The following is a 24345-nucleotide window of genomic DNA, read 5'->3' as shown; positions in this document are numbered from 1 at the left end:
ATATATATATATATATATATATATATATATATATATATATATATATATATATATATATATATATATATATATATATATATATATATACCTTAGTTCATGTTCAACCGCGCCTTAACGTGCGGTTAGTGCGACTGCGCCAATATTTATAAAAATATGCACCAATATTGTTAAGAAACGCATAACAAAAAAATGCATAAATACATCAAAAAATGCACCATTAGGTATGCATAAACGCACCACACAATGTTCGGAAATGCACAATTAGGTGTTGGGTGGTATGATGCATTTTTTTTTTGGGTGTGCGTTTTGTGGTGTATTTGTGCATTTCATTGTTGTTCATTTTCCTAACACAATTGGTGCCTTTTTTAAGCGACCGCACGTTAAGGCACAACCGCATTTGAGTTGAAGTCTATATATATATATATATATATAGGGTCATAATTAGGTGTGGTCGTCCCTTAACGTGCGGTCAGTGCGGCCGCACCACTATGTATACAAATATGCACCACTCAATGTTAGAAAATGCACCACACAAATATGCGTCATTAGGTACGCATCACCAAAAAATACACCACTAGGTATGCAAATATACACCACACAGTGTTAGCAAATGCACCATTAGGGCTAGGGGAGTTATGGTGCATTATTTTGGGTGTGATTTGTTTATTGGTGTTTTTGTGTATTTTCATTGTGGTGCGTTTTTTAACATTGAGTGGTGAATTTTCTAACATTGAGTGGTGCACACAGGAAGGCGCGGCCACATTTGAACAGATTTCTATATATATATGTTAGAGATCATATGCGGATGTTGTGCCCAGGTGAAACATACAGTGAGATGAGAGACATTGATCTTGTCAAAATTAACATCCATGATTAACAAGGATTAAGAAAATTGCGGTGGCAATTTTGTCATTTTCTGTATTGGTCAAACTTAAAGTGTGTGATTTTTGTATTTAAGGTGCATCGTGTTCCTTCTTAAGGTGCTTGGTTTCTGTGCTTAAGGTGCGTCAGTTATTCAGTTGAGAAATTAAGGTGCGTCTTTCCATAGCTTAAGATGCATCATTTTAACATTTAAAGTGCATCAGTTATAAACTTAATGTGCATAAGTTATATGCTTAAGTTGCGTCATTTTTATATGTAAGGTGCATGATTTTACTACTTAAGGTACATATTTGTAATACTTAAGGTGCACCATTTTTATAAAATAAAGGTTCGCGATGTTAAGACTTAAGGTGCGCCATTTAACACTTAAAGTGCGTTGTTCTAACACCTAAGGTGTGTCTTTGTAACACTTAAGGTACGTCATTTTTAGTCTTTGTTGCTTCCTTCTAGACGTGCGTTTTTTTAAAAAAAAAAATCATTAATTTGAGCCATTGGTGTAGATTTGATCAACAATTCATATCTCACTGCATATTCGCATCTGGGACCTCCTTCGCACCTGATCTCGACCCTATATATATATATATATATATATATATATATATATATATATGGTATTTAGTTTAGTATCTTTTACAGGCCTATATATTGTTTGATTGGATTGAGTCATAAAAATTATTAATGATTTCATATACATTTTGTAAGTCTTTAAAGTCTTCAACGGGAACATGAAGCCATGGCTAAACTTGGGAATATTATTTGAGAGTGTTCCTAATCTCATAAATTGTTTTATAGGTGTAGTAGGTGTAGATGATCTTGATTCTTCATAAATTTTTAATTTTTTCATCATCTTATATTCTTCTAATGCTTCTTCCATTTGTTTTTAGATGTTATTCTAATAATCTTAGATCTTTTACAATTTTTTTCTTTTAATTGTATAGTACCTTCTTTTAGTTCTTTTAACTCCTTTAACCAAATACTCTTCCACTCTATCTATTGTCGTCATAATTGTTCTTCTGATATCTGCTCAAAAAATTAGCTAAATAAAGAATCAAATTTATTTTTTATAAATTAAAATAAGCAACTTGTGTATTATCAATTTTAACAACAAAATGTGCAAGTAATTAGTGATAATGAAATTTCTTAATTTCATATTTTACTGCTAGGCGCTAGCATTTCTTTTTCATGAATATGATACTTTTCTTCATTTGGTGTCCATGTTACTGAAGCATATCCATATATTAAAGATTTTTCTTTATCATATGCTATGAGGACTACTCTCCACCCTATAGGCAAATTATTGCGTGGACCATGATTCACACAGTGCTATGTGGACCATAATAAAATGTACATTTTTAATATACTAAAAGTACATTATTTGTATACTGAATGTACATTATACAAAATAATATACTTTCAGTACTCAAATAATATACATTTTCTGAAATGTACATTTTTAATATACTAAAAATACATTATTTGTATACTGAATATACATTATTTGATAGTATGGTTCACACAGCTGTATGGACCATGGTCCACACAATAACGATTGCCATCCTATATCACTGGGATATGTAAATAATTCTAATTGACCTATATCACTGGGATATGTAAATAATTCTAATTGATCATATGGTTTAGATAGTTTTAATTTAGGTAAATTTTTTACAGTTTACTAAGCTACTAAACAATCAATATTCAATACAGCACAAAGTACCAAGACTTCAATCCATAAATCTATATAATTCAATCAAGCCAAGATTTTCTACTTCACTAAAAAATGTAAATGCCATAAAAAAGCCCAAAAAAATAAGAATATTTCATGCATAACCTCGTACCCTGAAAACAAGTTCCTTTTGGTATAGAAGAATCATTTTTTACTCTAAAAATTCATAAGCCAAATTAAAGAAGGCCAAAATTTTCTAAATCTAAATCTATGGCAATGCCAATATCAAGCGATGGAATAAGTTTTTTTTTTAGGTGTAGACCAGGGTTTCCACCGTCGAAGACAGTGACTAATCTTCTCGCTGGATTGTAGGCACCTCTATTGGGATGGAATAAGTTAATAATGCATGGAGAGCTTCAATTCACCGGTTGACACAACCCTTAATGTATAAATTGTTGTGATCCACATACCGTTCCCATAAAGGCTTGTAACTACTAATGCCCAAGTTTAGCCACGGCTTCATGTTCCCGTTGAAGTGAATCACTGCTGCGCTCTCGATCAAGTGCTTGTCGATGTGAAGGTCGTACCCCAACCCTAGAACGTGCCATCTCCGGTCCAGTGGCTCTGTCATCCCGTAAAAGGCTAATAGGCCCGGAGGAAGGGTCCCCGTCTTCCAAATGCCCCCATCGGCGTTCTGTTCTTGCCAGTAATGATATTGTGCGGTCACGTTTGCTTTCCTCCACGCGATCAAATCGAACACGTTCACACCGAATGCCCATCCGCAGGTGTGTGGATCGAACTTTGAGCTGATGAGCGGGTTCGAAAAGTTGAGATACTTGTAGAAACGGTGGTAGGCATCGAGACATGTTTCCACTGCGCCGTTCACGTTCCCGTGCAAATCCAACGAGAAGAGTGGCGTAAGATCCTTTTGCACGACAACGTCATCGTCGAGAAACACTACCTTCTCCAGTTGGGGATAGATTTCTGGGATATAAAAGCGGAGGTGATTCAACAAAGATATGTACTTTGGGTTGCGAAGCTTTGGCTCGATATTGATATTCGCATCCTCAGACCCGCCAAAATAATATTTCTGCACATCTGCTTCTTGCAGCTGCTTAACAACGGGAGAGTAAGAAGCATTCAGCCATCTGAAGTCTTCAATATTTTGCACCTCGATCGTAGACCCTTTAAAATCATTACTGAGAAACCAAGTATGCATTGCTCCATAATGCACCCCATTTGTCACAATATGGAACACGAGCTGCTGGGGATGATTAGCGTTGGAAACGGTCGAGTTAACCACAGCTGAAACTGCCAGCACATTATCCGAAAATACGCAGAAGTGGTACAAGTTGTTGTCCACTAACCGAGGAGAGTTTCTCGTTTTATCCGCGAGATCCTGCAGCAACATTTTCTTAAGCCAATCAGTCGTGAGCGTAATATCGAGGCAGTGAAGGCTTTTAGGTAGTGATTCGGCAATTAGCTGTCCAAACGCTGCACTTTGAACAGATGCCGCATTCGCACGCTCTTCAAGAGCTTGGATATGCGACTTCATTGTCATCATAGTGGTCGCTATATCATAGTGCACATCCTGTGCCTCAAAGATTAGCGACGATAAACTTTGAATGATTGGCTCCGCTTCATCTAAAGAGATGGCTTCCTCCCTCATAGCAGCCTTGGAAAGCAAAAACTGACAACTTCTTATCTTGACGCTAAGCTTCCATGCAAGATGAAGATTATTGTGCTCCTTTGCTATAATCACGTAAGCCTTGGCAAGTGTCATCTGCTCCGTTAATTGTCTCGCATATGATCCAGCACTCGATATTTCTTGGGTAAAATTTAAATGCTCATGTACAACCTGATCATTTCTGGAACCTCTATCCTGAAAACAGAGGAGATTCCTAAGTTATCAAATTATCAGAAGCTCAGAAAAAAATTTTATGTAACGGGAGACAGTTAATAAGACATTCCAAGAATGAGGGAACATAGTGACAGAGAGAGTACAACATGTTTTGAGAATAAAAGGGATATTCTTCAGTATATATTCTTTTTCATACGGGTTTTATGGATAGATTTGGTTAAGTACTGTGTGTGTTAACAATAGGCCCCTAGCTAAAAACAAGTTGAAACCGAACTCACACAAATTAAGAACAGTTCAAGTAGAGCCAGCTAACCTGTTGTTCAGACATTTTCAAAACGATTTTTTCTATGCAAGTGAATGAAGTATACTGTATTAGTATGCAAACATTATGTTCTGCTCCCTATTTTTTTTGGTGTGTTTGTGTGTTTAGGATTTCAGAAAAATAACATAAATCTTTCATTCTCACATTATGTTCTGCTCCCTATACTGTATAATTCTTTCATTCTCACATTAATATTTTTTGGAGAAAAGGGTTAAATAGGCCCCTAAACTTTATTCTAAAAGTCAATTAAGCGCCCTGAACTTTTAAAATGTGCAATTAAGCTCATCAACATGTTATTTTAGTGCATCGAAGTCCAAAAACCAATTAGTGACCTGTAATAGCATGTCACAAGGTTCAGGCGACACTCCAAGGACTAACACAGGCCTTCTCCATTGGAGATGGCGACCCAGCTGATCACCTTCTCTAATGAAGAAGGCAACCAGCTTGGTCACCTTCTTCTTCTTCAAGAAGGCGACAGCCGGTTGTGGAGAAGACAACCAGCAGTCGCCTAGGTCGATTTTTTTTCCTGAACAGTGGTGGTGGCAGTTTACGCTGGTCAATGTGGCGTGCGACAGTCAACAGCAGCCACATCATAGATTTACTTGAATAAATAAATAAATGAATAATTCACGGGAATCATTGACTATCATATAATATTCCTCATAGCTCATCAATCCTATAAAAAACAGGCAAGCTCCCTCAAAAGTTCATTAACACAATAGTTAGACAGGTTTATGAACTGCTAAATGGTAAACTGCAAGATGTAAATGATTTACATGGTCCATACCTTCCTTACAAACAACCACCGTGTAACACCACAAATTCAGGTGCAATTTAATAAAGAGAACAAGAAAATGTGAGAATATGACAATGTATAAGTAAGCTAAAGTCCAGATTCTCATAGCAACTTCCAATTTGTTTGTCAATTTTAATACTCCATATTCAATGTTAACAAAGTAAAATAAGTATGATGTATATGGCACCTATCTTCTTAACTACAGCCACCTTTTTATAAGACAAATCACAAATCCAGAAACATATTTACCAAGAAGAACCCCAGAACAACGAAGCCAATTACAAAAATCCGAGTTATCATTAACAGCCATTTTATATATTTGACAATTTTAATTTGCAGAGTATAAAAATCAAAATTTAAATGATCATATGATACAGATTCCAACTATCGCTAAATAATCACACCCCCAAGTAAAGCAAGATGCTTGATTTGAAATGAAAGTGCAATACAACTTACACATTTTAGTGACCTTCAAAAAAAATTCACTATACAACACACTGCAGATAATTTAGCGGCATCTTCAATGTCCAAAGCATCTGACTAAGTTCCGCATACCCTTTTAAATTGTATCAATTAAATTGGAAAAGAGACCTTAAGTTGGTCGAGGTTAGAACTTGTTGTTAAGAAGGATATGGCAACCAAATAACCAAAAAACTCCGTGGTTAAGCATGTTTGACTTACAGGATGGTGACCTACTGGGAAGTGAGCATAGTGTAGCGTTGAGATCCATCAAAGAGGAAGCCTAATATGCTACATGGGAGATCAGTATTAAGCCTAGTTCTTTAAAAATGAATTATAAACTGAAAATGAGCTCAGAATCATCTGATGTTGCTTGAGAGATAAACCAAGCCGAATCTGAAGATTCAAATGAAAATATAAATAGAGCTCAAACAAAACCATATCACATCTTCATAAAGATTAACCAAGCAAAAGCTCAGTACAAATTAGGACAACGCAAGTTGAAACAATTATTTGCATCTTTTTGTCGTTAATGTTTTGCGAATTTACACCTTTGCTGGTAGTTAAATTTCTTACAGAGTCAAAAAGTGAAGCCTTAGCAACATGTATACATGATGCAAGGTTCAAAACATCATGGCTAAACCCCCGAGCTCATAAAAGTGCAAACACCACCAAAACATTAAATATGAAGATTACTGGAATCTTTTTAAAACGGAGTTAACACCAATTGGAGTCCTCCCGAGTATAGTGGCACCATCACATTTAATCCTAAACTTTCAATTCAACCACATAAGCTCCTTCAACTTTCAAATTTAACTACTCCATGCTCCTTCAACTTTCAAGTTAACCCCTCATGGTCTTTTAATTTTCAAATTTTTAACCGGCCCTAGTCCTAACTTTGCCCTTAAACTAATGGAATGATCACTATTGGTTAAATTTGAAAGTTGAAGTACTAAATGTGGTTAAATTGAAAGTTTAGGACTAAAAGTCACGGTACCATTATACTCTGGAGGATCCTAAGTGGTATTAACTCTTTTAAAAAGCCACAATGCTATCATATAGGATTTTATGAGTGCAAAAGCAAACATATAAGAAATCAAGTCGTACATCATCCTAAAACCGCACAAAGAGGAGTTCCATTATCCCAAATTTCAAGCTTAACCAATACAGTCAAAGCAATGAGCAATGTTAGACTAGAAAATCTAAGGATGGAAGAAAAAAGAACTAATTTTGAATTGAATGAAATAGAAAGCACGTAAAATTTGAAACAGTTAAAAAGAGTTATTCAAGCTGAGGACTTACCGAATTTTGCTGTTCTACATGATCCTCACTGTCATGCAGGTGATGCAACACAAACAAAACGAAACCTGCGACAAAGAATATTCCGAGTAGCGTCCAGATCCAACAAGAGAACCTCCTTCGAACCGGGCGCCGATAATCGGCCGCCCGCCGCCGCATTATTCACCGGCCCCTTCCACAACTCACCACCGCAGGCAAAACCCGGCTTCCAGATTGAATCCAGGAAAAAAAAAAACAAACGGACAAACTCCCCGATGAATCAGGAAAGCTCAAATCTTTGACCCCAAATCAAGAATCCCAAACACTGCCCTTCACTCAATACAGCCTGGACTCAAAGATTTAGAAGCAAACCCATTTACTCAAATTCAAATGAAGAACCTCATACTGGGATCTTCTACGATAATGCGGAAATCCCAAATATTTGAATACGATCTCTGGGGGCAACACAAAGTGGGAGCTATGCCTCGGGAATTGAGGTGAGAAAATGAGAATTAATAAATGGAACGTACCAGTGAAGCAAAGTATATGATAGATGTCGAAAGTAGCTGTTGAAGAAGAAGAAGAGAGGTTTGACACATGAAATGTCAGGTTGTGAAGAGATAAAAATGCGAAAGGGTCGTCTCATTTGTTCAATGTAGATAGACGGAAGGCGATCAAGCAAATCCAATGGAGGGCGGACCACGTGCACTGCATCACTCAACCAGCGCCTTTTTTACCCTGCCCAAAATATTGTTGTTTTAACTTTTAAACTTAGGTGATGTTAACTTTGCTTTGTTGCAAAAGTAAATTACGCGTCGCACAATCAGTCTATCGATTAGATTTTTAATTTTTATACACATAAAAATAGTTGCAGAGTCACAACGGAAGCCGTGGGGCACCTGCCCCCACTAATCTCACCACCATTTCATGTGTAGCCCTTGTATGTATATATATGTATATATTGTACATGTTTTAGGTATAAGTATAAGAAAACAGATATATAAAATAATGAGTTAATTCTCAAAATGGTCCTTCGACTATTGTCTTTTCTTAATTTAGTTCTTTGACTTTTAATTGCACCCAAAGTGGTCCGATTATTGAATTTTAAGCCAAAATGGTCTCCATTAGCTTTGGCGTGAACATGCCGTTAAATAGAAGGGTAAAATGGACATTTTATATTGTTTCTTGTTTAGAGGATTGACCAGCTGTGTTTTTCTCCAAATTAACGATACTAGCCCCAAGCCCCCAATTCCCAAAATTCACTTCTACGCAGGCACACAACGTTTGATCCAATAGGAAAAGGTAGTACAGGATGAATTGTCTCCTCTACACTCAAAGGACAACACTTACGAGGGAAGCAGACGGCACGACGATGATGGAAGCAATTTCAGTGGAAGACTACAAGAGCAAAAGCGTCATCATGGTTGCGGAATCCAGTGGCTATGGTATGAACAGGGTCGTGATCGACCTCTCATAGAACCAAGGAACCCTAGGCGTCCCGAGAATCGTAATCGACCTCACCCAAGACAACCCGGACGACGAAATTCAAATTCTGGAGGCAATGCCGGCGCCGGCAAGGATAAAACCCGAGTGTTCCAACTCCAAACCCGTCTATATAGACGTGGAAGACGCCATGGAGACCTCTGCTTCCCTCTTCATCTGCGAAATATGCTACGATGCGAAGCAAATAAGCGACATTTTCATAATCAAAGCCTGCAAACACTCCTACTGCTCCGATTGCATTTCAAAATTCGTAGCTTCGAAGCTCCAACAAAACGTCCCCCAAATCAATTGCCCTGTTTCTGGTTGCACGGGGGTGGTGGAGCCTCATAACTACCGCTCAATTTTTCCGCCTCAAGTGTTTGATCGTTGGGGGGATGCGTTATGCGAGGCTCTGGTGTTGGCTTCTGAAAAATTCTACTGCCCCTTCAAGGATTGCTCTGCGCTTCTCATCGATGATAAGATTGAAGTTGTGGAATCTGAGTGCCCTGAATGCCGCATATTGTTGGTTCCATGGTATGTTGGCATTGTTTGCTCTGAGTTTCAGAAGCTGCATGAGAACGAGAGGGAGAAGAAGGATATACTGTTGCTGAATATCGCGAATCAAAAGCAATGGATGAGGTGCCCTAATTGCAGGGTGTATGTTGAGAGAGTTTCTGGTTGCCCTTTCATGATGTGCAGGTGTAAGTGCACCTTCTGTTACAAGTGCAAAGCTCGTGCAAAAGATCACCATTGTCTTAATTGTGGCACTTAAAATTTAGAATCTCCTTTGTTGAACGAAAATGTTTGGTTGAGTGGATATTTTTTGAACTTGAAAAAAAAAAAAAAAAACTTCTACGCACTAAACGCGAATCATAGTTGTCAGATGCAGGGACGCAGGGTGGCAGTCTGAAGCTCCGGCAGTCCGGCGACGGCGACAACAACAATAGATCTGCCCCATACTTTGTTACTCCACTCTTGAGGAGGGAGAGAGAGAGAGCAAAGAGAAGGCAGCAGAAAAAAATGTTTAAATTTCTATAGAAGGTGAAAATTGAATTTAACGCGACTTGTGCAACCTGCTGCAATGGGATCACAAATTCATTAAATTGGAGAATAAAACTTGAATTACCAGTTTTACCCTTCATTTTTACACCTACTTCACGCCAAACCTAACGGATGACTATTTTGGCTTAAAATTCAATAGTTAGGGGACCACTTTGGGTGCAATTAAAAATCAAGGAACCAAATTAAGAAAAGGTCATAGTCGAAGGACCATTTTGGGAATTAACTCATAAAATAATTGATAAGTTAGCTAAGGCGGTAACTTTTTAAAAAATTAATAATGAGATATGTAATTTATAATGTGTTTTTTATTTGAATTATTTTATCAAATTAATTATATTTCATATTTTGTTATAAATATTTTTTATAAAGTTTTGATGTGTTTTATTTTTCGTCTATATCCAATAATATTTATTGCTATATTTGATATATGTAATTTATAATGTGTTTTCTATTTTAATTATTTTATCAAATTAATTATATTTCATATTTTTTTATGAATACATCTTTTATAAAGTTTTGATGTGTTTTATTTTTTTGCATATATCCAACAATATTTATGACTATATTTCTTACGTCTTTTTTTTTTTTAAACTTCTTCAAAGCTTTTCTAATATATATATATATATATATATATATATATATATATATATAACTTTTTTTCAAAATTAATAATGAGATGTGTAATTTATAATGTGTTTTATATTTGAATTATTTTATCAAATTAATTATATTTCATATTTTGTTATGAATATTTTATAAAATTTTGATGTGTTTTATTTTTCGTCTATATCCAATATTATTTGTGACTATATTTTGCCCCCACAGAGCAATATTTTTGGCTCCGCCACTACATATAAAGAATCCAGTCCAGTCTAGACCTTCAATTATCTTTGATCCTTTTTTCTCATATATGCTTCTAGGGCAATAGTTATTGTGTGGACCCCGGTCCAAAAACAACGTCGTTTTGCGCAATTTTTTTCACACGACCCGTTGCAATATATATTTTATACGGAGTAACTCGTAATGTACATTATCCTAACACATAATGTACATTATCTTACCCCAGAAGTTTCATTATTCTAACTCATAATGATTCTAACACATAAAGTACATTATTATAATACATAATGTACATTATTCTAACACATAATATACATTATCTTACCCCAAAAGTTTCGTTATTCTAACACATACATTACTTTAACTCATAAAATAAGATATAATGTGCATTATTCTAACTCATAATACATATTATTCCAACTCATAAAATTCAGCGAAGTCATTTTGATTAGTGATCCACACAATTGTGTGGACCGCGAATTTGCCCTTCCAGGGGCAACCAAAAAACTTATTAGAAATACGATTGGGTGCAAGGAAGCAAGGGATATATGATATTGGATCTGATTGATATAAATATATAATCACCAGATTTTAGGAAAATTTTTACCTGCGCCCTGCTCTGCTATCTTCCAAAATTTTAGAACAGAGAAAGAAAATGTTATCCCTTATTTTATTTTTTTGACATGGTGATACCAAAATAGGAAATATCAACATCATTCCAAAGATTTTATGATGTATATATAACTACATTCATTCTATTCATAGTATATTCTCTAAAATACAAAGTAATATGATACAATCTCATAGTACTTAATTAGAGTGGGTGATTACTCTCAGAAGATGATAGAGGGGGAAGAGTTGATAGTGAGAGGGGAAGGAAAAATGTCCTTTTTTTATAAAAGAGAGATGGAAGAATAGTACATGAAATGATATTGATCGATATTTTTTTGGTAAATTGACGAGGTGTTCCGGGTCTTTCTCTGTCCGTCTTACGGTCCGAGTCCACCCGACTAATACCTGTTCACTTCGAGAGGCACAGGAACTGGCCCAAGGGATATTGATCGATATTGCTCTCATATATAAATGAACAATGTATATATAATAGAGAAAATGGTGGAATAGACTCTTAAATTTTATACAAAAAGTTAATTAGACTTCTGAACTTTTTTTTTTTTTTTTTGAAAACAGACTTCTGAACTTTTAAAATCGTAATTAAACTCATAATATGTTATTTTCGTGCATTGGAGTCCCAAAACCGGTTATTGACCTATAATAGTTGGACGCTAGGGTTCTGGCGAGACTCTGGCTAGCTCCAACGACGTTCTGATAGCTAAATCCAAAGACTGGTGATTGATGAGCGGTCGCCAATTGCTTTTGAAGAAGGCGCTCCAGTGGAAAAGGCGACCAACTGGTCACCCATGAGAACGCTATGTCATTGTAAACAGTGATATATCTCACACAAGAACCTCCAAACCTTTGTTTAGTTCTAATGGGTGTGCATATTTTGCCTATGGAACATCGTCATTGGTTTTGCAAGAGTTCCTAAAAAATTGAGCGCAATCAATTCTCCTTTGAAGCAGTCTCGCTTCTCTCTCACATAGGTGATTCTTTTCCGAGTATCACGCATACTTTTTCATGTCAATTCACACTTTGAATCATTAAAGCATAAGTAGGCTAGCCTAGAGAGAGTAAATGTTCAATAACGAGTGGTTAGAAGTTTGAGATCCCCATAGTGACACGCTTCATTCTATAATTTAATTGTTTCATTGAACGTATATGTTACCTAGGTTGGATATCCACTATAAAACTTTTATTCCAATGGCTTTAATCTCATTCCTTGTGTCAACTCTTTGCTTAACCATTTGGTTAGCATATTTGCTATATGACCTCATGTAGTTAACGAGATAACAGGCGTTATTAAAAGTTGTGTAATGGTATTATTGTCTATGATATGTATGTCTAGACTTACCATTATACATATTACTCTATACACTTCAAATTGCAACTTGATTATGGCAATGCATACAAATTGGAGGTACAATCGTACAGGTTTTTCTCGACTAGGAATATCCTTGAGAAACAGCATAGTTATTCAACCTCTTTATTATACTTGTCCAAGCCCATCAGCTCAAATTACATATGAATCTAGCTATCATAATTTGTTTCAAGAATTTCCATACTCTTTTCTTCAACTAGGTTTTTTCCCACGTAGTTTTCCTAGTGAAGTTTTTAACGATGCATGAAAGTATTTGAATATATTATTCATGTACTCTGTACTATTTTATTGTCTAGGTTTTTCCCATAGGATTTCCCTAGCAAGTTTTCAACAAGACAAGATCATGGTCAAATAATGTTCAAGGGGGAGTGGTATAAATAATATTAAATAGTGCACATTATTATAAAGTATATAACGGTTGTAACCGTTTCTATATTTATGTATCCATTATATCTTTCCGTTATTGTTTATATTATATATATGTCCCTTGTAACATATACATGAGGTTGGAATGGAACACACTTCTCTTGCTCTTTGTTGTCTCTTTACCTGCAATGTTCATCGATTAGGAGCTATTGGCTAATGGGCACAACAAACAACTTACAACACATATAACAATAATTGAGGTCTCAATCATATATACACAATGAATACTTATAAATTTGTCATCTTTTATTCTTTGATGTGGCAAATAATGATAAATTATTTTTATTATGGGTGGTCAAGAAAAGTGTTTACATCAAGATTTTGAGGGTGAGAATAAAAATTTGGAGTAAACAATGAGAGTATATAAAGTGAGTAAACAGCGAGAGTTTACAAAATACTTTTACTAAAACTCGTCCAATTACTAAGTATTTAATATTAATTCTGATTCCAATTCTGATTCTGATTCTAATTTGTGTGTTTAAACCATGATTGAAAAAATCGCTAGGCGCTCGGGGGTGCCTAGGCAGGGATTAATCGGCGCTTAGGTGTATATTTTTTTTATTTTTTAAAAAATTTGTATATATATTTTTGGCTAAAGTGTCATCCCGCACCATGAACCATAAGCGATTCTTCATGCCGCACCCTAACCTTTCATAATTGCTGTTTCGATGCACATATCATAATTTGTTTTCACCTAAACTTTTTTTACAGGTAACTGATAATAATATGCTAACATGTAATTATTTATTTTTAAATGAGCAAATACCAATTTTGGTCCACATGTTTCATTTCTACCAATTTGAATTTTTTCCACTTTTGGTCCTATGACTTTAGTGCATCCGTCAATTTAGGTACACAACTTTCATTTCTGACAGAAGTAGTGCTTGACTTTGATTTGTTTTCCACTTTTAGTCCTTGACTTTGATTTTTTTTTCCACTTCTAGTCCTTTCGGCCATTTGAGCGATAATTTTTAATCGGAACTAACAAATTGTTTTGCCATTAAGGGTAAATAACGTTTAATGTATTTAGGGCTTTATCAAAAGACACTTATACCCTTAATGGCACAACAGTTTGTTGATTCAGATTAAAAATTGTCGCTTAAAAGGCGAAACAGAACAAGCAAATAACGATTCTTTTTCCTATTTTTTCTCTGATTTTATTTATAAATATATTTATGACTTTATCAGAAGACACTTTTATCCTTAGTGGCACAATAATTTTTTGATTTCAATTAAAAGTTGTCGCTCATATGAACAAAAGGACTAAGAGTGGAAAAAAAATCAAAGTCAAGGACTAAAAGTGGAAAACAAATCAAAGTCAAGCACTACTTTTGTCAGGAATGAAAGTTGTGTACCTAAATTGACGGAGTCACTAAAGTCATAGGACCAAAAGTGGAAAAAACTCCTACCAATTTTGGTCCCATGACTATTGTTTTAGTACCAATTTTCATCCACGACTATTGTTTTAGTGCCAAAATTTATCGCGCCGATCACACATCCGTTTAAAACGTGCAAAAATCTAAAATTGTTAAACGTATTTTCATCATTTTCAACTTAATATCTTAATTTGAGTATGAATAAATAGATTTAAGTCCTAAAATCGATCAAAATTCACAGTTTTCCTCCCCATTTTACCTTAATTTGAGGAGGAGAATTGTGAATTGTGATGGATCTTAGGGCTTAAATCTCTTTATTCATGCTCAAATTGGGATATTGAGTTGAAAATGACGAAAATGCGTTCAAAAATTTTAGATTTCGGCACGTTTTAAACCGGTGGGTGACCGGCGCGATGAATTTTGGCACTAAAACAGTAGTCGTGGGACCAAAATTGGTACTAAAAAATAGTCGTGGGACCAAAATTGGTATAAATGAAACATGTGGACCAAAATTATCATTTTGCTAATAGTCATGGGACCAAAATTGGTATTTGCTCATTTTTAAATAGTTGCTCATACTTGTTGCGTTGCTGGTCGAAGGGGGTGACCAACTTCCATTGTCGCATCTCAGCCTGCGGGTAACCGTCGTCAGAAGAGAGTCGTTCGTCCACCGGTTACCGCCGTTTCCTTAGCTCGTTTGCTGCTGCTGCTTTGATGTGTCCGAGAAGGTGGTGGCCGGCTGATTGTGATGGAGGGAGAGAGATGGGAGACGAGGGGAAATCACGTCTATTTCTTCCAGACGAGAAGGAAGTTGTGGATTACATAAGAGAAATGGTTCCTTTTGTCTGTCTGTTGGTCTTGACAGATTGCATCCAGTACTCTGGTCAGTGTACCTAACTCCACTTTTATTTCCAGAAAATAATCCATTGGAACTAAATCAAAATCAAAGTTCAAAATCTATGGTAGACAGAAGCCATTAAAACTTCAGGAGTTGTGAGAGGAAATGGGAAGCAGCATTCTAGGGCATACATCAATCTGGGATCATTCTATTTGGCGGGATTGCCAGTGGCATCCATACTGCTTGCACTCATAACTTGGCTCACTAATTCGCAAAAACAGGTATTCTTCCAACCCCATATACATATATGTTTTATCGCAGCCAATCTCCCCACTTCCTCCCTGCTAAACCTCCTCACCTTTCTCTAGCCACCGCCACCTCCACCCCCTCCCCTTCCACCGCCGCGCCTTCAACCTCAAACACGCAAACACCAAAACCAACACAGAAACACTCACAACCACATAATGGCGGTGGGTGGCGAAGTAGAGACGAAGGAGGGAAGAAACCAACAGAATCCTAGTAGGGGCCACCAACAGCCGAGATCCAAGACTGATCCGAGTCTGAATTGGAGAAGCATAAGCTCCCGTCAGTGGTCGTCTCACTACTCATCGCCAAGGATGACCTGCGTCGACAGCGGCGTCGACGATAGTGGGGATTCCCACCCCCATTTCCTTCTAGGTCAACGTTTGCAACCTCCAGTTGACATTTCACCACAACAAAGAAAGAAACACACCTAATTTTATTTTTTTTATTAAAATTAAAAATGCTTACATCGACTATATCTCTCATTTTTAATTAAAACCAAGGCCCCACATCATATTATACCGGCGCCACATCATCAGGGCAATGGAAACCTGTAAAAAAGTTTAGGTGATTTTTTTTTTTATGATTTGTGCATCGAAACAACAATTATGAAAGGTAAGGGTGTGGCATGAAGAATCGCTTATGGTTCGTGGTGCGGGATTGTACTTTAGCCTATATTTTTTAACTTTTAAGACTTGATAATTATAAACTATTTTTTTTGTTGAATACAACTAACTCTATTACATTATAGTATTTGTTCAAACATACTTTCTCAATTATTTAATACTTTAATAGTTAATACTAAAATGTTAAATATTTACCTAAAAAACATCTTGAGTTTGAACAATTTAGGGTTATTTCGTTCAAAACAAGGTCGTTTTGAGTGAAATAACCCATTTAAAAAAAAATGAGAATAATAGCTAATTGGCCGACTAGGCGACCTAGTCGGTGTCTAGTCGATGCCTAGGAGACCTAGGCGATCAGCGTCTAGGTAGCGCTTAAGCGGCCTAATCGGCCGCCTAGCTGGTCAGCCTCCTAGACGATCGACAATGCCTAGGGCCTAGGCGATCAGCGTCTAGGTAGCGCTTAAGCGGCCTAATCGGCCGCCTAGCTGGTCAGCCTCCTAGACGATCGACAATGCCTAGGGCCTAGGCGATCAGCGTCTAGGTAGCGCTTAAGCGGCCTAATCGGCCGCCTAGCTGGTCAGCCTCCTAGACGATCGACAATGCCTAGGGCCTAGGCGATCAGCGTCTAGGTAGCGCTTAAGCGGCCTAATCGGCCGCCTAGCTGGTCAGCCTCCTAGACGATCGACAATGCCTAGGGCCTAGGCGGGTCAGCCTCCTAGACGATCGACAATGCCTAGGGCCTAGGCGGGAATTTTGCAATACACAACCCATTGTATTTTCCTTTGAATTAAAAAAAATGATTACAAGATGACGAAGCTCATGGTTATCCGACGTCAGATTGAGTCGGACCAATCGTCTCCGCCCGCCAAATACATCGCAATCTTCATTTCAGAATTTTACGTGAATTTTCAGAAAATATTCAGAAATTTTCGGTTAGGATTCCACATACTTAGATTTTACACGACGCGCAAAACAGTCCACATTCAGGATAGTATAAAAACTGAATATTGGTTATTTGATTTTTGCGTGCCGCTTTCATCCTGCTCTACCACCGGTAGCAAAAGCTCGGTGGTTGGTTTTTCTTCCGCTCCGTCGCTCTGTTCTCTGGATACCCTTTGCCCCCTTTGGTAATTATTTCTCAATATCTATATCTACAGTACATATATCTGCTCTTATTGAATATTGTATTGCCTATCTTCATTATGAATTTCTTTTGCCAATGAATTTCTTGATTGTATTGGTTATCTTCAAATGTATAGAACTGTACAATGAAGACCCAGAGGGCCAAATTACAATTTGTTTTGAATCTTGTATACAACGCTCGATTTGAATTTTGAGGAATCAATTCAATGTAGTTTCTTGAGGGGAAAAGGGGGAAGGAGATGGGTAGTCGAAATCTTGAAGTAAATTTCCCCAGCAATTATAATTATGTTGCTAGAAATCCATATGGCTATATCCGTAGTTGGTTCTGCATCCCTTGAGAATTCTAGAAAGGGAAGAAAAACCGTTTTTGAATCTCAACACCAAAATATTTCCAAAAGCTTGGATTCAAGGCTGAAGATTCATTTAAATGACTGGAATATTATACCATTGTATAATTCCTTTTGCATAGGCCAATTCATCATTCATGTGAGATACTATAACATTACAACCTAATTTTATAGGACTCAAAAGTTGGGATGATACTGTTTAAGGGCTAAGGAAATATCAAAGCAAGTTTAACTGTGGCCAAGTAATTTCCCCGAAAACCTAACTAGACACCAATTGCAATCTTGATGTTAGCATAGTAGGACTCATGCATTTGCCTCTAATTCGTGCATGTGCAGTTCCATCTAAAGTTCCAAGAGTTGATATAAAAAAACCAATGTCACAACCTAAGTAGCTTGTTCGAGATGTTTCCAATTGGACATAAGTTTTTTTCCCCCCTTATTTGGTTGGAGTTTTCCCCTAACGTTACCTTCATTTTAATTTTATTTTTAGTTTTTGGTGAAGAGTTTGTTACTTATATCAATATGTATATATTTATGTATAAAGTACTTGATCCATAATCTTAGTTGTTCTTTGGCATTGGAAAAGGTTATCATAGCTGTGCATAGTAATATTTGGAAGTTACTTTTTCTGGTAAACATTGTTTATATAGATTACTGCTGTAAGCAAGCTCATAACCTGGTTATACTAATTCCTTTTGGTGAGGCCTCATTTTGAAAGTTAAAGACGTCTGTGGGTGTGTGTATATTCTTGCAAGACACCTTTATTTTCCAGAATCTTTTTAGGCACTATTTTCTTGAAAACATAAACCCTCTCTAAGATGCCTTTTTCCTCCCCATTACAATTCTTTTTATCCTTTAATAGACTTGGGATAAAATCCTTGTTCATTGTTTGTTCTAGATCTTTCTGATTTTTATTAAGCAAGAAGCTATTATTACTTCACTTCTACCATATGCTAAGATTTTCGCTTAGGGTGTCTTGAGTTTCTACTGTGATGTCAAATTAAATTAGAAGTGTAATAGTGGGTGCTGGTCACAGATTGCATCCTACCTTTCATTTCAAGTTCGTTCTTGAAATTCTGTAATTGCTTCTGAACCTCAGCTGATACATTTTCTAAGTTCAAATGGTTAATTTGTTGGTTTGCCTGTCTAGCTTTTACAGGAGGAAAGAGGGCAAGGGTGGGTGAAGATGGAAGCTAAATCAGAGAATTTTTCGGTCAATTTTTTGATGGGAGGAACAGCAGCGGTCTTATCAAAAAGTGCTGCAGCACCAATTGAAAGAGTAAAGCTTTTGCTGCAGAATCAGGGAGAGTTGATAAAAAGAGGACAGCTAAAAAGGCCTTACATGGGCATTGGTGACTGCTTTCAGAGAGTTTTGAGAGAGGATGGTTTTGCCTCCTTCTGGAGGGGTAACCAGGCCAATGTCATACGATACATCCCAACCCAGGTAGACATGCATCTTTTTAATCACCTGTGTACTTTGGGTGATTTTGGAGACCATCTTAGGGTCCGTTTGAAAACCCAGAAAATGACTTATGGTGTTTAGAGACCATCTTAGGGGTCATTTTCCGGATTTTCCTCAAGGAAAATAATGTCAAAGGAAAATATTCATTCTAGCCAGTAGAAAAAAGACCCAATTTGACAGAACATGTCTTCCTAGATTTTTAGTTGGAAGATATTTTCCGAATTTTTTATTTTCCCGTATTTATCTTCTTTCTCATCTCTTTTCAAGCTAGTTTTCGGATTATTATTACCACCACCACTTATTATTATTATTATTATTTATTTTTATTTTGTAACAAATAATATGTTCATTTTTAGGAAAATGAACTAAACAAAAAAAAAATGCAATTTCTTAACTTTCAACCAAACAGAAAAATATAGTTTTATCACCGAACATTAGAAAATTAAATTATTTTTCGAAAAATGAGTCATTTTCTATAAATCATTTTCCTGGAAATATTTCCAAACTGACCCTTAATCTTTTCTAATTTTCCAACTAATGTCAAAAGCTTCACATAGTTAATTTGACATCACGACTGTAGATTAAATTTTGTATACTTTTTGAAGCAGTTGTAAGTCCAATTTATATTTAGCTGTTGTTAATCTTTCAAAACTTGTATTTGTATGTGCAATGGCAACATCTGTTTGTTCCTGATATTTCGTAGTTTCTTGTTCACAGGCTTGCAACTTTGCATTCAAAGGTTACTTCAAAAACCGCTTTGGATATTCAAAAGAGAAAGATGGGTATATAAAGTGGTTTGCTGGAAATGTCGCTTCAGGTAGTGCTGCTGGAGCAACCACCTCATTATTCCTTTATCACTTGGACTATGCACGAACTAGGCTGGGCACTGATGCAAGGGAATGCCCCATTAATGGAAGACGCCAATACAAGGGACTGATAGATGTTTATCAGAAAACATTGTCAAGTGATGGTGTTGTTGGGCTCTACCGTGGATTTGGGGTTTCAATTATAGGAATAACCATGTATCGGGGCATGTACTTTGGAATCTATGACACCCTGAAACCAGTTGTTTTATCTGGAACCTTACAGGTTAGAAAATCGTAATTGGTAATCGTTCTTTGCTTGACTAAATGTGTTGTCTGCATCTTTCTGTGCTAGCTAATCGGGATTGATAATATCTTACATGTAAAGGCCTTCATGCAGCATGATACTGGGTGATTGTTTCTAATGTTAGAAGTTATATATGCTTAATCACCTTAAAGATTACACAATTAGTAGCCCTCTTCTCCTTTCATCGTAGCAAATACAATGTTATATATTTATACCTCTTTAATAACAGTTTGATTTCAGATTCATTGCCAAGTAATCAAATTATGAATTTGTATTTGCAGGACAATTTCTTTGCAAGTTTCATGTTGGGCTGGAGTGTGACCACTATTTCTGGGATCTGTGCCTACCCTTTTGATACACTGCGGAGAAGAATGATGCTAACTTCTGGACAGGAAGTGAAGTACCGTAGCGCCTTTCATGCACTAAGAGAAATCATTCGCCTCGAAGGATTTGCAGCACTTTTCCGAGGAGTTACAGCAAACATGCTTTATGGTGTTGCGGGTGCTGGAGTACTTGCAGGATATGATCAGCTGCACAGAATTGTATATAGACCTAGTTATAGCTTCGAGTCTCGAAGAGCCTTCAAGTAAATTAGCTGTTCAGTAGCCAAACTTCTTAGAACGAAAAAGCTTAAAAGAGATCACTCTCCATTCGTAGTGAAGGAAGGAGAAAGAAATAGAGCAAAGACAATTTTGGGAGATGGTGAAATCAAGTTCTTTAGTTCAGTGGGCAAAGAATCTTATCTGCTACTGTGGAGGAGACTGACTTCTTACTGCTGATTAGAACTTGCAGTTAACCTTGGAGCATAACTGTGCATTTATCTTGGGATTTTAGGATGTATACTTGTCACTTGTGTGTTCTCTGTACAGTTCAACATAAATGTACATATAGCTTGTATTGGCTTACAAGCAAGCTAATACCTTGCTATTTTTCTCACCATAATAGGTTAAATGTGAATAGTAGCAAACCCATCATATGTTTGAATTGATTCGTTTATGTCATGCCACAAACAAAGTTGGCTCTGTTTCATTGAGGAAAGATCAAATATATAGAGACAGTTGTTAAAGTTTTTACATTCAAGAATCTAGCCTATTGATTGTGGATGTGGAATGTGCATAACAAATAACGTAACAATTTTGTTCTCTCTTGCGAGGCAGCTTTGCATCTAGGTCATCAAGACTCGAGATGCAGAGGCAACAGTGAGACCATCGAAGTATTTTTCACTAAGCCAGCAGCCAGAAATCCTTGTGACGCTTTGTGGTAATCAAATATCCTCCATGTTTCTTGCTTTTCCTCCTAACTGCTATTGTCATACAATTGGCATTTTGAATACAGTAATTGACAACCTTAGGGTGCACCCTTTTCCCAGACCACATGGTATGCAGTCTCCACATCATTGACCTTTTTCTTTGTCCCAAAACCAGCAGAGACACCTTCTGTTGCTTGGCTGCTTCAACAATAACTGGCCCCTTCTCTTTTCCTTCTTGCACTAGTATCTCTACATGCACCTATTTCATTATATCATGTAGTTTTAGCACCTTCTTTAGTTTTCATTATATTCAGTAGTTGTGATAGAATTTTGACGACTGATACTTACCCCCGGTCTTCTTGTTTGACACATGTTTTTCATCGAGGAAAGAAGTTCATAGCGCCTTTGATCGAGTTCATTGTTGGGGCTTCCACCTGTTTTGGTTTATACAAGAGAGGTAAGTTAAGCAGCAGTATTTTGGTTTATATTCACAATTGATCATAAGGGAGAGATCGAGAAAGCTAAGAAGATGAACCTTGTTTTGATGGCTTGGTTACATTCACAAGTATGACAGTATCCTGGCTTTGAACAGTGTGGGAAAGCGCCCATTGCAGAGCGCCTTTGGCTTCGAGGCTCTTATCGACCACAACCATGACTCTGTTATTCCCCCCGCATTGATCAGATTCTGGCTTTGCCCCGTCGCTGTTGAAGCTCATCTCCTCGCTGTTCTTGCTGGAAAACTCAGCCGCCTTTTCATCAGCTCGTATCAGGCTACCGGACTTCTTGTATGATTGGATAGGCGAGCGGGCACAAACGTGAGCCACCGTGCGCCGACTCATGCAGAAACCTGCCCTCAGCTTAGCTCTCACACCAATCATCCTTGCTGCCACTACCTCTGGTCTGTGGGAATAAAACCCAAATTTGGTGTTTGATTTGTAATATGCTTTTGGTGGGGAATTGCAGATTTTATATGTGAGTGAGAAGTTAAAGGTCATGCAAATCACTATCTTGAATCTGTTTGTTTATTGAATTTTCTAAGTGGTGGGGTTGTTTGTAGTTGACATGCTTGCCATGAAGCATACCGACTAGTCAATTGAATTATAAATGTTTTGGATGAGAAAATTATATTTTAGCCAGTTGATAGGATTTTTTTTTTTTTTGAAAACTCCAGTTGATAGGATTTAAGAATGTGTTGTATGAGACTACTTTCAGTGAAAGATAGAGGGCCAAGTTTTAGTGCGGCTATGTCTTAACGTGCTGCCGGTGTGACTGCATCATTAGTTATGCACAAAAACACCAATAGTATTAGTTAAAGGTTTCCGACGAAAACAGTGTAGTACCGGTGATGTTTTTTTTTTTTTTTTTTTTTTTTTAACACACAAAGACAGTTTTTTGGAATGCAACCCAACACTGGAAAGGAAAATATTTTCAGAAAAATAACTTATTTTCTAAAAAACATTTTATAGGAGTCATTTTCCTACTTTCCAAACGGACTCTAAGTTAAAATTATTGTTTCCCATATTTATAAATATACTCATGCGTGTCTCATTTTTATTTCTATACTACCTAATGTGAGAGAATTAATTTACAAATTAAATTTATGAATCTTTTTTTAAACCTACCATCACAATCATGCATGTTGTTCAATTACAAAATTTTATAACACTAAAGTTCTATAGTTTTATCCTGATTCTTTTTTTTTTTTTTAATGTCAAATGTGAAGTTAAACTATTGATATTTAAGTTTAATTTGATTTAAATTAATAATGTAAAATCTATACACATTTGAAAAGTCTTTGTGGTATTGTATTTGTCTAAAAATAGTTACTTAGGGTGTGTTTGGTTGATGAGTTTTGGTATAAGGTATGGGTATCAAAGTAATGTTATTGTTTGGTTAACAGGTTTTAAAAAGAATACTACTATGGGTTTGGAATGCCTCATTAATTAGAAAACTCATATCCTTATAAGGGTTTCATTTCACTTCCTCCTTTCTTCCCCAACTATTAATAATCATTCCCATTCTACCATACTACCAAACATGCAAAATACTTTCACCAAAACCTATTACCTTTACCAAATATTTGATACCTATACCGATTCTAATTTTCATGTGCGAACTAAACACACTCTTAGATTAATGTTGGTAAATCTTGAAAATTGTCAAATCATGAAGATTCATGAAAGATTGGATTATGAAAAGAAGAGATCTTAGAATTTTTCTATCTCTATTAGAAGAAAGAGATCTTGGAATATATTGTGAATCCTCATAATTAGGAAGAGTTTAAGTCTTGAAAAGAAATAGAAAATATGTTAAAATATAAATTCTTCTCTTAGGTTGAATCTCCAACTTTAAGGACTCTCTATGCCTGACAGAGTATATATAAGAGATAGAGCGAAATGTCGGTATGTACAAGAGATCTGTCCACTTTGAATATAATCCCTACATTGTAATTATCGAGTTTCGTACCTTGATCTCTTCTCCTAAATACTGCTATTAAACCACTTAGACCAGTCCATGCAGACTTAAATATATGAATTCTTGCAGCAGCTAACGATTGTTTAATATTTTATGTATGTCTTTATATTTAAAATAAATCTCGATTAAAGTGATTCAAGTAGCGATAAAAAATTAGCACTTAAGACTATATATTTTTTGTATATATTGTTATAAGTTGCCGTTTGCCAACTTATTTGGTGCATGGCGCCACGGTCCAATAATTTTGGAAGCTGAACAAATTTCTATTTTCTCATTGACGTGTGAGTCTGACCACTAAGCTTTGAAAGAGGAAGGAGATGACGCGATACACGCATTTAGATAACCG

At 36.3% G+C, this 24345-nt stretch overlaps 4 protein-coding genes and 1 long non-coding RNA gene across 6 annotated transcripts; 3 read left to right on the top strand and 2 right to left on the bottom strand.

Annotated features, from left to right (window-relative positions):
* Window positions 1-2624: 2624 nt before the first annotated feature.
* Window positions 2625-7885, bottom strand: LOC116010553 (probable galacturonosyltransferase 11). Its single transcript, XM_031250016.1, has 2 exons — window positions 7289-7885; window positions 2625-4430 (listed from the first exon to the last, which is right to left on the bottom strand). Exons 1-2 carry the CDS (start codon window positions 7442-7444, stop codon window positions 2970-2972), a joined length of 1617 nt encoding a protein of 538 aa, XP_031105876.1. The 5' UTR covers window positions 7445-7885; the 3' UTR covers window positions 2625-2969.
* A 930-nt stretch (window positions 7886-8815) lies between these two features.
* Window positions 8816-9518, top strand: LOC116010783 (probable E3 ubiquitin-protein ligase RNF217). The gene has a single exon (XM_031250292.1). The coding sequence runs from the start codon at window positions 8826-8828 to the stop codon at window positions 9516-9518; it is 693 nt and encodes a 230-aa protein (XP_031106152.1). The 5' UTR covers window positions 8816-8825.
* A 7461-nt stretch (window positions 9519-16979) lies between these two features.
* LOC116010432 (ADP,ATP carrier protein ER-ANT1) lies at window positions 16980-21308 on the top strand. The gene is made up of 4 exons (XM_031249842.1): window positions 16980-17340; window positions 18854-19147; window positions 19883-20254; window positions 20557-21308. Exons 2-4 carry the CDS (start codon window positions 18890-18892, stop codon window positions 20863-20865), a joined length of 939 nt encoding a protein of 312 aa, XP_031105702.1. The 5' UTR covers window positions 16980-17340; window positions 18854-18889; the 3' UTR covers window positions 20866-21308.
* On the bottom strand, window positions 21252-22443 carry LOC116010434. Its single transcript, XM_031249843.1, has 3 exons — window positions 22060-22443; window positions 21873-21958; window positions 21252-21783 (listed from the first exon to the last, which is right to left on the bottom strand). The coding sequence occupies exons 1-3, from the start codon at window positions 22400-22402 to the stop codon at window positions 21499-21501; spliced, it is 714 nt and encodes a 237-aa protein (XP_031105703.1). The 5' UTR covers window positions 22403-22443; the 3' UTR covers window positions 21252-21498.
* LOC116010435 lies at window positions 21456-22769 on the top strand. 2 transcript variants are annotated; one of them, XR_004096918.1, is made up of 3 exons: window positions 21456-21535; window positions 21915-21981; window positions 22117-22769. It is a non-coding gene; the product is annotated as an uncharacterized LOC116010435 (long non-coding RNA). The 2 variants fall into 2 exon arrangements; XR_004096917.1 differs by lacking the exon at window positions 21456-21535 and having other exon boundaries at window positions 21873-21981.
* The last annotated feature ends 1576 nt before the right edge of the window (window positions 22770-24345 follow it).

This window comes from Ipomoea triloba, chromosome 2, assembly GCF_003576645.1.
Source record: "Ipomoea triloba cultivar NCNSP0323 chromosome 2, ASM357664v1".
Lineage (NCBI taxonomy): Eukaryota > Viridiplantae > Streptophyta > Magnoliopsida > Solanales > Convolvulaceae > Ipomoea > Ipomoea triloba.
Note: the sequence above shows the minus strand (reverse complement) of the source record. Positions and strands in the feature narration are given on the sequence as shown.